The sequence below is a fragment of the Barbus barbus genome, assembly GCF_936440315.1.
Source record: "Barbus barbus genome assembly, chromosome: 44".
Classification (NCBI taxonomy): domain Eukaryota; kingdom Metazoa; phylum Chordata; class Actinopteri; order Cypriniformes; family Cyprinidae; genus Barbus; species Barbus barbus.
The window spans coordinates 10,893,095-10,906,490 of record NC_136722.1 but is presented as its reverse complement, the minus strand read 5'-3'; the positions used below and the strand labels follow the sequence as shown (position 1 = coordinate 10,906,490).

The 13,396-nt window shown below is 36.1% G+C and overlaps 1 protein-coding gene across 1 annotated transcript in view; it reads left to right on the top strand.

Moving 5' to 3' along the window:
- LOC306862947 (potassium voltage-gated channel subfamily B member 2-like) overlaps positions 1–12,143 on the top strand; it is a 113,404-nt gene extending 101,261 nt beyond the window's left edge. The window contains exon 3 of the mRNA XM_079406057.1: positions 6,122–12,143. Coding sequence (XP_079262183.1) covers positions 6,122–8,059 — 1,938 coding nt within the window. The 3' untranslated portion in view covers positions 8,060–12,143. The remainder of the gene's footprint in view (positions 1–6,121) is intronic.
- Positions 12,144–13,396: the final 1,253 nt, after the last annotated feature.

Below are 13,396 nucleotides of genomic sequence, written 5' to 3'. Positions count from 1 at the left end.
GCATGAAGAATAAGATGTAAAAGAAGAAAATTCAACACTTTCTATTGGTTAGTAAAATGGAAATGTGAGATATTTGTGAGTTGTCAGTCAATAAATGGGAAAATTGGCGTTACTTTTTTCCTTGTAAATAGAAAGGTAATGTGTTACTTGACTAGTTACTTGAAAAAAGTAATCTGACTATGTAACTCACGTTCCTTGTAATGCATTACCCCAAACACTGAATATCAGTGGTGCAAATGTGTAGTTAACTATGTTATTTTATTATAATTTTTTATACTATTAATGTATTTACATATTAAAAGGTTAGTTCACCCCAAAATTAAAATTCTGTCATTAATTACTAACCCTCATGTCGTTCCAAACCCGTAAGACCTTCGTTCATCTTCGGAACACAAATTAAGATATTTTTGATGGAATCTGAGAGCTCTTTGACCCTCCATAGACAGCAACGCAACTGCAATGTTCCCATGTCCAGAAACATAGTAAGGACATCGGTAAAACCATGTGACATCAGTGGCTCAACTTCAGTTTTGCGAAGCTACGAGAATACTTTTTGTGAGGAAAGAAAACAAAAATAACAAATTATTTAACAATTCTTCTCCCCCGATTTACGTCTTCCGCCATTTTGGAGAGTACCCAAGAACGTTATCAACGCAATCAGCATTGTTTACCTTCAGGGGGAAAGCGCGCACATGAACGTAAAGAAAATTGTGCGTAAAGAAAACAAAAGTAACGACTTTATTCAACAACTCTTCTCCCCCGAGTTATTGTCTTCCGCCATTTTGGAGAGTATCACAATGCATGCACTTGCTTTACCCTAAGCATAAACAACGCTGATTATGCCGATTATGTTCATGCGCGCTTTCCCCCTGAACGTAAACAATGCTGATTGCGTTGATTACGTTCTTGGGTACTCTCCAAAATGGCGGAAGACGTAAATCGGGGGAGATAATTTATGTTATTTTTGTTTTCTTTCCGCACAACAAGTATTCTCGTAGCTTCGCAAAATTTAAGTTTTGCCACTGATGTCACATGGACTGTTTTACCGATGTCCTTACTACATTTCTGGGTCTGGGAACAGTTGCGTTGCTGTCTATGGGAGGGTCAGAGAGCTCTCAGATTCCATAAAAAATATCTTCATTTGTGTTCCGAAGATGAACGAAGGTCTTACAGGTTTGGAGTGACATGAGGGTGAGTAATTAATGACAGAATTTTCATTTTGGGGTGAAGTAACTCTTTAATGTATTTATTATATTTATTTTTTAGTTTTAATCTTATTTTAATGAAAGTTTTAGCCATTTTTGTGCATTTCTCATTTTATAATTAGTTTGTTATATTTACATTTAGCGTTTTTTTCTCAGTTTAGTTTTAGCTATTTCAGTACTTTAACCTAAATTTTTTATTTCATTTAGTTGCTTAGTTAACATTTCTAAATTTTTATCTCTGATATTATATTTTTTTTTTATTTTATTTCAGCTTTATTTTAGTTACTAAAAACTATTTTTAATAGTTTAATTTATAGCTAAGAAAAACAACACAAAAGCTACAGCTCTATAACATATTTACTAATGCCATGTAACATTTCATAACTGGCATTCTGCCTGAATATGTATATATTTTTTTTATCTTTTGTCTCTATGAAGCAAGCTCATTAATCTATATAAAGTTTAATAAAGCCACTCTCCACAAGGACAGTGTCTTTCACCTGGAACGGCAAGCACCATATATTTCTATTGCTCTTCAGCAGATCATCTGACTCAAGTAATAACAATATCTGAGTATCACATTGGGTCATAATGACAGGAATTGATCCCATGCTTAAGAAGTAACCCAAACTATGGAGCGCGTATTGATGATACGGGACAGCAAACTGTCCCACTTCAAGGTGCATCAGGCACAATAATGTACAAAGTTGGTTGGATTTTTTCACCAAGTCTTTCCTATTGAACATCTTTACATAGAAAAGATCTGGGTTGAGAAAAGATAGCATGCTCAAAGCTGCTTACTCAGCTCTTGCTTTGGCTGGGTTTGGTGGGACCAAAGTCTTTTGAGCTTGTCAGAGCAGTCAGTGAGACGTATGTCCACATAAGCAGAGGTTGAAGTGGAATTTCTTTTATTAATTTGCTCTCCTCATTCATATTCCGATGACACAAACCAGTCTGAGAAACATCAGGCAGCTTGGGAATATTTACATTAGCCCTTTGATTATTTGTTTCAGTCATGGAAAACTCAGAGTTTTGTTCAGGGCGCGTGCATACTAAATTAATTCTAACTGAAACTCGCAAATTTTACTATTTGGTTTAATTTTGCACTTTTGTTTAAAGTAAAAAATGTAAATGAAAATAAAATGTTATGTTCATTGACTAAAATTTTATTTTTCTCAGACAAAAATGACTTATGAAAATTAATATGAAAAATGTTTGAACATGCAAAAAAATTCATGTAGAATAATATGTAGAATATTTCACTTAATTTTGCACAAATATTTTATTTATTTTTGCACTGACTTTTGTTCATTAAAATTTTATTTTACTTTAGCAAAGGTTTTTTATTGAGACTTTTATTGATAATTTCAATTAAAAACCTTCATTAACACCATTGTCTTCTGTAATTTTGTTAACACTACCCCAATGCCATATCATTTCAGAGGCATGTGTCCCTTTTTGCTACACATGTCTTTGCACCACAGGACAAAACATTTAATCCCAAAGCTCATGTAACACATTTTATAGATTTATTGGAAGCTGCTGGATGAGCTTTTGTAACAGACACAACAACTACAAGCAATGACGTTAATGGACAGAAGCGAGTAACCTTGCTAGCTTTTCCTGGGTCAGAAAGCGAGGGCCATGGGACTCTTCCTAAAGGGATTATCCCAATGAAGCCGCGAAGCATACATGGATGCGTGTCGTAACTTATCTCTTTAACAACTCCCACTTCATTTAAGTTAATGCAGGCCACTTCTAAAAGATTCACGGAAATAAGTTCAGACACTTTGATCCGTATTCATTTGACCCCACTCTCTGATATGTTGCCTGTGGGTGTGTGATTTCCAATGCAGCTCCTGCTGTTTGGGAGGTGCAAGCATGTGACTGATTGATAGAAAGAGTTAGGGCGGGAGGTTAAATAAAATCTATGACTTTAATAGCTAAATGAATTCCACAACACAGTGTGTATGGACAAGCATATGCAGTGCAGATAAAGGACACATCGCTATTGCTGTAATCCAGAACGGGATTGAAGTTGCTCAGGAGAGTAGATGTGAGATGGCACTCCATGACTTCACACTTCTTCAGAAAATCTATGCTTGACTGATGGAACATGCTGCTAATAGGTTTCTATCGAGTGCTCATTATAATACTTCCTGAACCACAAGCGCTCTTGCTTTACAAAATGTAGAACAGTGGGAACTCTGTGGACTGAGATAAAACGCATTAGCTCATTTCATGGCCAGATCTTGGGTCTTGAGCATACCTTATATTATGGTTTAACCATGTATGCGGTCGGCTTGTAATGTTGGACAGATTCAGTGTTTTAAACGAGCGGGCACTTAAACCGCTCCCTTTATGACATCACTATCACTTTATTCACCACTGCAGATATGCAGTATCATTTGCATTAATGGTGTAAGAACTATAGTAGAAATCAACACAGAAGGGACAAAAAGAATGATGAGCCCCTTTTGTGGGATCAAATATATATATATTCCTGTGGTGCAAAGCTGATTTTTAACAGCCATTACTCCAGTCTTCATTGTCACATAATCCTTCAGAAATGTCTTTACTGTGACTTTTGATTAATATAATGCATCTTTGCTGAATAAAAGTATTAATTTCTTTCAAAATTTCTTACTGAACACAAACTTTTGAACAGTTCCTACATTGTTCCTTCATACTAAATCATACACATCTTACTAAAATAATAACTTGCTGTTGATTGCATTAGTAACAGCCACAATTTCAGTGTAATCCTGACAGAATTCTACAAAGAAAAGGAGAATGTTCGCTCCTCTGACACGTCAAGGTCAGAGAAAGTTATGCACCCTTCAGAATCACCTGAACTGTGCTAGAGATGATTGAGAGATGTCTCTCCTAATAAATATCAATCCTACTCTCATTTATAAAAAGCTCTAGGTCTGTCATGGGAGATTTGATTCATTAGCCCTAATATTCCTGGAGCCCTTCTCTCGACCGCCATCAGAATAATAGTCACCTTTTATCCGCTGCTATTTTGACCTCTAGAGATTAATTAGACATTTATCGAATATTGTTTTGCGTTAGCAGAGTTAAAACAGGAAAGAAATGGGTAACACTTTATTTTAAGGTGTCCTTGTCACACGTTACATGTAAAATAACAATAAATTACATGCAAGTAACCCTAAGCCACACTCTAATCATAACCCAAAACATATAGTAAGTACATGTAGTTAATTAATATTATTCAATACTTAAATGTATATCTGTAACAATAACACCTGAAAATAAAGTATATTCTACACCAAATTACATTATTATAGTTATTGGTAATTATATCAAGTATTATTTATAATAATGTTTACATATATTTCTGAATATTTTGATCAATATATTATGGCTATTTTTTTTTTCTTCAAATACAGTAGCAAAGCAAGCAAGTAAATATTACTTTTACATAAAACTGTGTCCTGCAGTTTCACAGCTGAACAGAGCACTGCCTTATGTAATAGACTCATGGTACACCACAGGAAATGGAACATTAGCATGCGGTTTTACATTGGCCAGGAATCAATATTTATAGGAAGATAAATTAGATATATGAGACACTTAAGTAACTGATTTATCATTTTGAATTATGCAAAGGGAACCAGAAATTCTAGAGATGTTTAATCATATACTGTATGACATTATTTGAATTTGCTGCTTGTTCGGTAGCTGAGCTCTTGGAGTTTTTGTTTGTATACATCATCACAATCTCGCAAAACATCTGAAGATGCAGGAGATTACAAAGCAATACTAGATAAAGAACATTATTGTAGTACATCATGTGGCGTGTCCATGTGACAAGTTACGTATGACCAAATCCCTCTTTAACTGGATTGCCAGACAATAAAGAATGGAACAATCATTGAGGGAACAAAGAATTTGCCAGGTCTTTAAAAAAGCAAGATATCTTTTTTTAACAGGTGACCGATGGTGCATGTTGAATGAACTATTCCCAGTAGATAGGGTGCAGTGAGAAATACGTAGGTGAAGGCATGGCTGTTGTCTTCGACCTGCTCAGATTGGAAAAGCTCAACCTGCAGTTGGTCAATAGTGGCAGGAAGGTCTGCTCACGCTTGATCCTCCCACTCATTCATTTACTGGAGCCATTTGAGCTGTGTCACTTCATTCATGCTCTTGTTTGATATTCATGCCATATGCTCGCTCATTCATTGAGGTCCCCTTCAACACAGGTAATCAAAGAAAATGGGATGCTATTTTTGTACTGGTTTTATTTATGCCCTTATTCCAATCCCACCTACGACACACAAACAAAATATGCACAAAATATGCACAAAATCTGACTCATCTAATCATAGCAAAATGGATTTACTGTGTTTTTATGTTATCAAATTTTCCAGAGCTGTTCTAGGACCAATTGATCTTGATGCTTGAGATACACAAGAAAAGGCATGCAAAAGAAAGTTCAGTGATTGCTTTTGAGGATATAAAGGATGAAATCAAGACAAATAATGTCAGACTATTTTTTTAAGCTTTAATCTTGTTGCCAAAAATATTTAATTGCAAAGCAAATGGATCCTTAAATCACTTAAAACGAATCAAATTTTAGTAGAAAATTAAATAGAAAATAATATTAACTTTCTATTTAGTTGTCCACTAAAAAAAGGATTTGCTTTTCATTTTAATGGATCCTTAAAACATTGTTTTAAGAAAATAAGATTTGTGTGTGTGTGTGCATGTGTGTAAAGAGAGAGACAGAAAGGCTTTGCGCGCGTGCTTTCATTGCATACGAAAGTAAACAATTTAACTAAGCATATTGTTGCAAGTTTATCTGTAGCACTGTACAATAACACTGTACATTTTGCATAATGAACCAAGAAAAATTATAATGACTTACACATTTTTTTTTCTTTCTCTTACAGATATTGGCCATCATATCCATTCTGTTCATAGTTCTTTCAACTATTGCACTTTCCCTGAATACCTTGCCTGAACTCCAAGTGACAGATGAATTTGGCCAGGCCAATGACAATCCTCAACTCGCTCACGTTGAAGCCGTGTGTATTGCATGGTTTACAATGGAGTATCTCCTGCGCTTCCTGTCATCTCCAAACAAGTGGAAATTCTTCAAAGGGCCACTAAATGTCATTGACTTATTAGCTATATTACCCTACTACGTCACTATTTTTCTGACCGAGTCGAACAAAAGCGTGCTGCAGTTCCAGAACGTGAGGAGGGTGGTGCAGATATTCCGTATCATGAGAATATTGAGGATTCTGAAGTTGGCAAGACATTCAACAGGACTGCAGTCTCTTGGATTCACCCTCAGGCGCAGCTACAATGAGCTCGGCTTACTCATATTGTTCTTAGCCATGGGAATCATGATATTTTCAAGTTTGGTCTTCTTTGCAGAGAAGGATGAGGATGCAACCAAATTTACCAGCATCCCAGCTTCATTTTGGTGGGCTACAATCACCATGACCACAGTGGGCTATGGAGATATTTACCCACAGACTCTGCTTGGCAAAATAGTCGGAGGACTTTGCTGCATTGCTGGTGTGTTGGTCATTGCCTTACCCATCCCTATTATTGTGAATAACTTCTCCGAGTTCTACAAGGAGCAGAAACGACAGGAGAAAGCCATCAAGAGAAGAGAGGCCTTAGAACGAGCCAAGAGAAACGGCAGCATTGTTTCAATGAACCTTAAAGATGCAATCGCACGAAGTATGGAGCTAATGGACGTCACCGTGGACAATGATGATAAACGGCCAATGGACAACCACCTTTCTCCAAGCCGGTGGGGTGTTCCACAGCGCACATCCTCTGATACCAGCCTCAGATCCATTGACAAGAAATTTCCAGACAGCGGCCCAAACGGTTCACGGGAATACATGAGAACGCCGAGTCCACAGCATCTGAACGCTCAGAAACTGGAGGAAATGTATAACCAGATGACAAAGACACAGTCCTTCTCGGATCTCAACACAATCAACAGCACACAACCTGCAGCTGTGTCAAACCATGAGGTAGAGTTGGAGATGAAGGAAGTCCCAACGGCCACCGAACGGCAACCCAAGGAAAGAGCAATCACCGATGTCAGGAGCATATCAAGTGTTGACAGCTTTGCAAGCTGCACTGCTGAATTTGGACAGGGTGAGAAGGCATCCACCCCTTCTTATACAGCAGAGCAGATTCAGCAGAAGCAATCAAAAGTACCTCCGAAACTTCACCTTGGCCAGCTAACACCCTCTGACATGAGTCCGGAGGAGAACTCTGAGACTCTCAACCGAGACATCGACAAGCCACCGGATGGTGAGAACTTCAACGAGGTCATAGAGAACATCAGAAGCTCCATTCAAAACACAAATCCAGTGAAGACAAAGGGTCTCAAAGTCAACTTCATCGAAACGCCAGAGGATGCTCCTCTGACACCACCCAACACATCGTCTCCACAGGATATCAACAACAGTCTTATGGAAGATGACTCCCCGGAGGGAGAGTGCTCTTCTCTTTGTTCAGATTCGGAAGTGCTGGGTAGTATCCCAGTGAAAGGCTTGATTCTTTCTCCAAAGATGCTAGCCAGTGGATACCATCCTGGGGAGACTGCGCTGCTTCTGGGGAACCTGGAGGAACAGGATTACCCTGAGGAACAGAACCAAACGGAAGTGGCTTCCGCAGCCATCTCCTCGCCCAAACTAGCAGCACAGAACTGCACTCAAGTGGTAGTCGGTGGTAATGGAGAGGAAAAGCCAGACTCTAACCAAAGTGAACACAAGGTAGAGAACCACATGTTTACACCTGAGATCCATATAATGCCAGGGGACGGCAATCACTCGCCATCTTATGAAACCGGTATGTGACTGTGGCTTGACATTCGAACAGAGTGGAGCGCACTGATGGAGAAAGGGGCAAGCAGATGTGGTCTGAAAGATATTTTTGCATGGCATGAAAAGTCCCTTGTAATTGTGTCATTGTCAATAACGCAAAAGAGACTGCAGTTTCTTGCAGACGAGACCTGGAGGATGCGGGTGCAAACGAGAGGCTTGTTTAGAATGTATTTACCCAACAATGAGGACATTGTTGACCTACCTGTACATTTTACCTTTTCACTTGTTTATTATTTTATAGAGACAGTCCGAACCATAGGGGGACAGATCTACAAGAGCATGCATATTAACAAAGCTGTTTTACGGTGCTTAGTTTGCTGAGAGCACTCCACGGTAAATATAGAGACTACAGCAATGACAATGCACATAGCCACAGAGGGCATAGTAGATGTAAAAAGGGTTTTTGTTAGCCTTTTTTCCGTTTTAAAGAGGGAATTTTCGTCAAAGACTGTGAAAAGTGAGCTGCAAAGTAGCGATGTATTGAAACATATCATGACTTTCTGTAGAAATGCAATGTGTATCTAATGCAGATGTGTTTGTGTTTTAGGAATGGTCTATAATGTCACATATTTATTTTGGGGTTTTATTTTGTTTTATTTATTTATTTTAATTTGTTTTATTATTATTTTTGGTTTGGTACTCAATTAAGCAGCATCAAAATCTCGATTTAATGACCGGATGAATTGTACTACTCTTTTCTTGATATCAGAGTTGCATATACACCTGTAGTTGCCAAATGAGAATAGCAATCAGATAATATACAGTAGGTGTAAATGCAAATTATATATTGATTATTATTATATATCGCCATAGCGAGCAATACCTGGATAAAGTTATGTCAACTTTCAAAAAAAAGTTTTAGGTTTAAACCTATTTCATACAAACACATGGGTACAGCAGGTATGTATGTCTTAACTTATCTTTACATACTCAAATATTCAATAGCACAGCAAACAGTCGGTTTAAGAAAACCTAGTCTACATAGTGGTATTAGAATAATTTAACACTCAAATGAATGGTTCTGGTCATTAAAACCTACAATGTTCTTCACATATTTCCCTGTTGAAACTCAAAAAAACAGTCCTCTTAGTAATGCTATATTTACTTGTCAAAAGGACCAAAAAACTATGTTTCATTTACACACAGACATCAAACTTAATCATTTTCTTCCTTTGATGAGAGTACAGTAGTGTAAATGCCACTACAGTTTTAATTTTTCACATGAGTTGTTTCATTATTATTCATATTTCACCATATCTGTATCATTCAGATGCCTGACCTTTGAGTCATTTCTTAACAAAAACTCACATTTGTCTGGTTTTACAGAGTATTCAAGAATATGTTGTTCTCTTTTGAGTTATGTATTATCATCTGGCCGACATGTTTTTCCTGTCACCCGAGAGGATATCCATTTTATGTTGCCTTTATTCCAAGATTGCTGGAAATGTATGTATATTACTTGCTTTGGCATGGCAGTTGGCTGATTGTTCAAAACGTACATTGTGTTTGGAGAAATCACCCAATCTGAATGGGCCGACGATTGTGAAAAAGACGAGGAGGAGGAACTCAAGACTTCAGCTGGCTCTGGTGGTTACGCTATGGTGGAAAGTGCAATACAGCATACTGCAATCTATGCAGGCCAAGAATTGTGGCACTTTATTTACAGTCTAATGGATTTGTAAGTGTACAGGCAGAGACTTCAATTGTATTTTTCAGATGATATATCTTTAATATTTGAAATATCAGTGTTACCACTCAAAAAAAAAAAAAAAGATTTGACGTTTTACAAAAATACTTTGTGGCTGTCAGAATCACTCCACTTCAAATAAGATTCTTCTGACAAATTATACCAGGAGGGTCTTTTATAAATGTCTACAAACAGGTTCATTTGAAATACGAAAAACAAACTCTTGATATGATTTAATGGACTCCTAAAAAGTATTTTTGTTTTATTAATTAATGCTGACAGTGGTTCTATTTTTTCTAAACCAAAATTCTGCAAGACCACAATTTCCTGCCATATGGTGGTTGAAATTATGCGTGCCTGTTCATAAACATTTATGAGAAGGCTACAAATCAGTTGACTTTGTTCATATAGCACTGTACAGAAAATTATACTTTTTATAGGGGGAAAAAATCAGGTCTTTAAGTAATAGATATGCGTAATATTAAGTTCTCAGGTTTTCTACGACACTACTCTTCTGATATGGTGGATGTCTATGTTTTCTTCATTTAAAGAACGCATCATCTTGTTTCTTTTGTTGTCGTTGTTTTTTAAAGAACGTCGTCACATGCCTGTTTCTGTTTTGACAGACTGTTGAATAATGGTCCTGCATAATCTCATAATAATCTCATGCATTCCCACAGGATGGTCAGCTGTGCGTTATATGCCTCATATACAGTGGCCCCAAAAATATTTGGACAAAATGTATGATATTTTTTACAAAATATCAAATTAAGTTGAATTTATTTTAAAGATACACAGCACAAGCACACTTTTAAATCAAACCATTTTACAAAAATAAGAGACAGACGTTTTTAGACACTTTTTGGTTGTCAAATATTAATGTACAGTATAAACTGGTAGGAAAAAGCATTCAAAAATGACTCAATTACTTTGAATAATAAAGAAAAGTACAGTTAGTTTTGAAAAAAATTAATCTTAGTGTGATATTTTGTATGAAATTTAAGTGTCCAAATATTATATGGCAATGCTGTATATAAATATTGAGGGTTAAGTCATCAATGAATTAAGTTTTGTAACAACTTTTGTGCCTGGCTAGCAATGCCTGTTATGGTAAATGAATGGACTTTGCTTTTAGAGTGAAATATTTTTTCAGCATGTTAAAGCTGCTACAATTTCCTCAGTACCACATACACAGCAACTAATGTTTAAAAGGAATACTTCACCAAAAAATGAAAATTCGGTCATCATTTGCTCACCTCCAAACCTGTATAACTTTCTTACTTCTGTGGAACATAGTTGATATTTTGTCCAAACAATGAAAGTCAATAGGGTTCAGTGTTGTTTTGGGCTGCACTGACTATCATTATATGGACAAAAAAACGGTCTTCAAAATATCTAAACATAAAAATATGAGCATGAGTAAATAATGACAGACTTTTCATTTTTTAGTGAACTGTCCCTTTAAGTGATGCCAACACAAGCAAAACGAAATGCTCATATGATATAATGAAATGTCTCATGTCTTATAAGTTCTTGCATATGCTCAAAAATACAATTTCAGAACCCTGATCATTTGAACAGCTCATAAGATAAAAGTTATTTATAACTGGTATTCCAGTATTTTTATCTGTCAATGGCAGATTCGCATGCGCATTGTGGCATTTCGAAATTACAGTTTCAACTATTGCACTTATTAAAGATTCACACCATTTAGCACCAGTTGAATAAAGGCAAATGAGTGGGGCTCAAAGTCAGTACTGTTTTTTCTTCATAAATCACTCCAGGCAATCAACTGCTTTTTTCATCTGTAGCATGTCATAAAATGACTAAAGAAGCATCTCCCATTAGCCTTTATGGGAGCAGTAGATGCAAAGGGATTTGGGACTGTGTGACTTTGCTCGTGTAAATGGTAAAACGAACTCTTACAGCTGATGGACTGTGAACAAGCATGTTTCTCATCACATGATCATTTGTGATATATATCGTCATGGCAAGTGTGTGGTTTTATTTTTTTGTTTGAAAGCAAGGTTAAATATGAATGTGTCATCCCATGTGTCATAGCCTGTTTTCCCATGCATCCTTGCTACATTGTATTTCTTCCTCTCACGTCTTCTGCCTCTTTTCTGTTTTTGTTTGTTTAAATGATGTTATCTTGTATCTCAATGTCCGTAGACACCTTTAAGCTGCAGACTGTTTCTGCACATATCAGCATCTTTGAATGCATGTAGTTATCTGTACAATTATGTGATCACAGAACACTTCGTCACGGTACATGTATGTCAACATTTCTGTAAAATAAACTGCACTGTCTATGTTAAGTCTACTAGCATATGCGGGATAACAAATAAATGTGTAAATAACTCACTTGTGTTCTGCAACTTCCATCTCCTGTCTTTATTCAAGCCTTTTCCTCTTACATAACTGCTAGACATTAAAAAAGAAAATGCAAAAATTACTTAAAGAAGTAAATCACAGTTTTCACACAAAAAATATTAAGCAGCGCAAATGTTTTCAAAACTGATCATAAGATATGTTTCTTGAGCACCAAATCAGGATATTAAAAATATTTCTGAAAGATCTTAACTGAAGACTGGACTTTGCCATTATAGAAATAAAATGCATTGAAATAGGAAAAAAAATATATAATAATATTTCATAATATTATCATTTTACTGTATTTCTGATCAAATAAATGCAGCCTTGGTGAAATAAAAAAAAAAGAGTCTTCTGTTTAAAAAAATCGTACAGACCCAAAATTTTAAAAGTGTACCTGCGACTCTTCAAGGGTCTCTTCAGTTCTCACTCTTGGGTGTACTTCCTGTTGAACGTAGAGAAAACAAGAGATAAATATGTTTACATGGTTGGCATGTAACAAAACTTAATATCTTGTGTGGTTTCACAGCCTGAGACAAAAGCAGGAACTTTTTTCTAGTTCTATAAATTTGTAAATCCAAAATTAATAAAAAAAAAGGTGGTATTATACATGATAAACTAGGTTATTGCTATATTAAGACCCGTTGCCCATCAAACATGGTCTATATATTCCACTCACAAGGGTGCTTTTCCAGTTGGTATATATATATATATATATATTTTTTTTTAAAAGCTCAAAGTGTAGAATTACTTACATACAAAAATGATTTAATTGCTTTTTTTTTTTAAATGCAAAATTATTTATTCTATAAAATAATATAATTTTAATAATAGTTTTGAAGCAACATTATGTTCAATACCTTGCTCTGTATATTTTGTCAAAAATGCATTTAACATATTTTATTAAAATCTAACAAAATTTGGCGTAATTACAGAAATGGATTCCACACACAGCTGCACAACATTGGTTTTCATCCTTATCTGAGCAAATTCCATCCTTCATCTCTAACGCCAGGGTTCACTAACAAACGTGTTCATGGGGTTGAACTAGTGTGACACCTAGTGTTAGTTTCTTTTCTACACAAATTTTCTCTCAATCTTTGAGGGAGTGAACAGGAAAATATAGCCTCATTTATAAATCCTTAGAGCAGGGGTCAAATGGAGCGCTCTGCGACTTTTTAAAACTCCGCTCTTCGCTCCAGTAAAAATCACACCGCTCCGCTCACATAGCCTACTCTGATTGTGAGTAA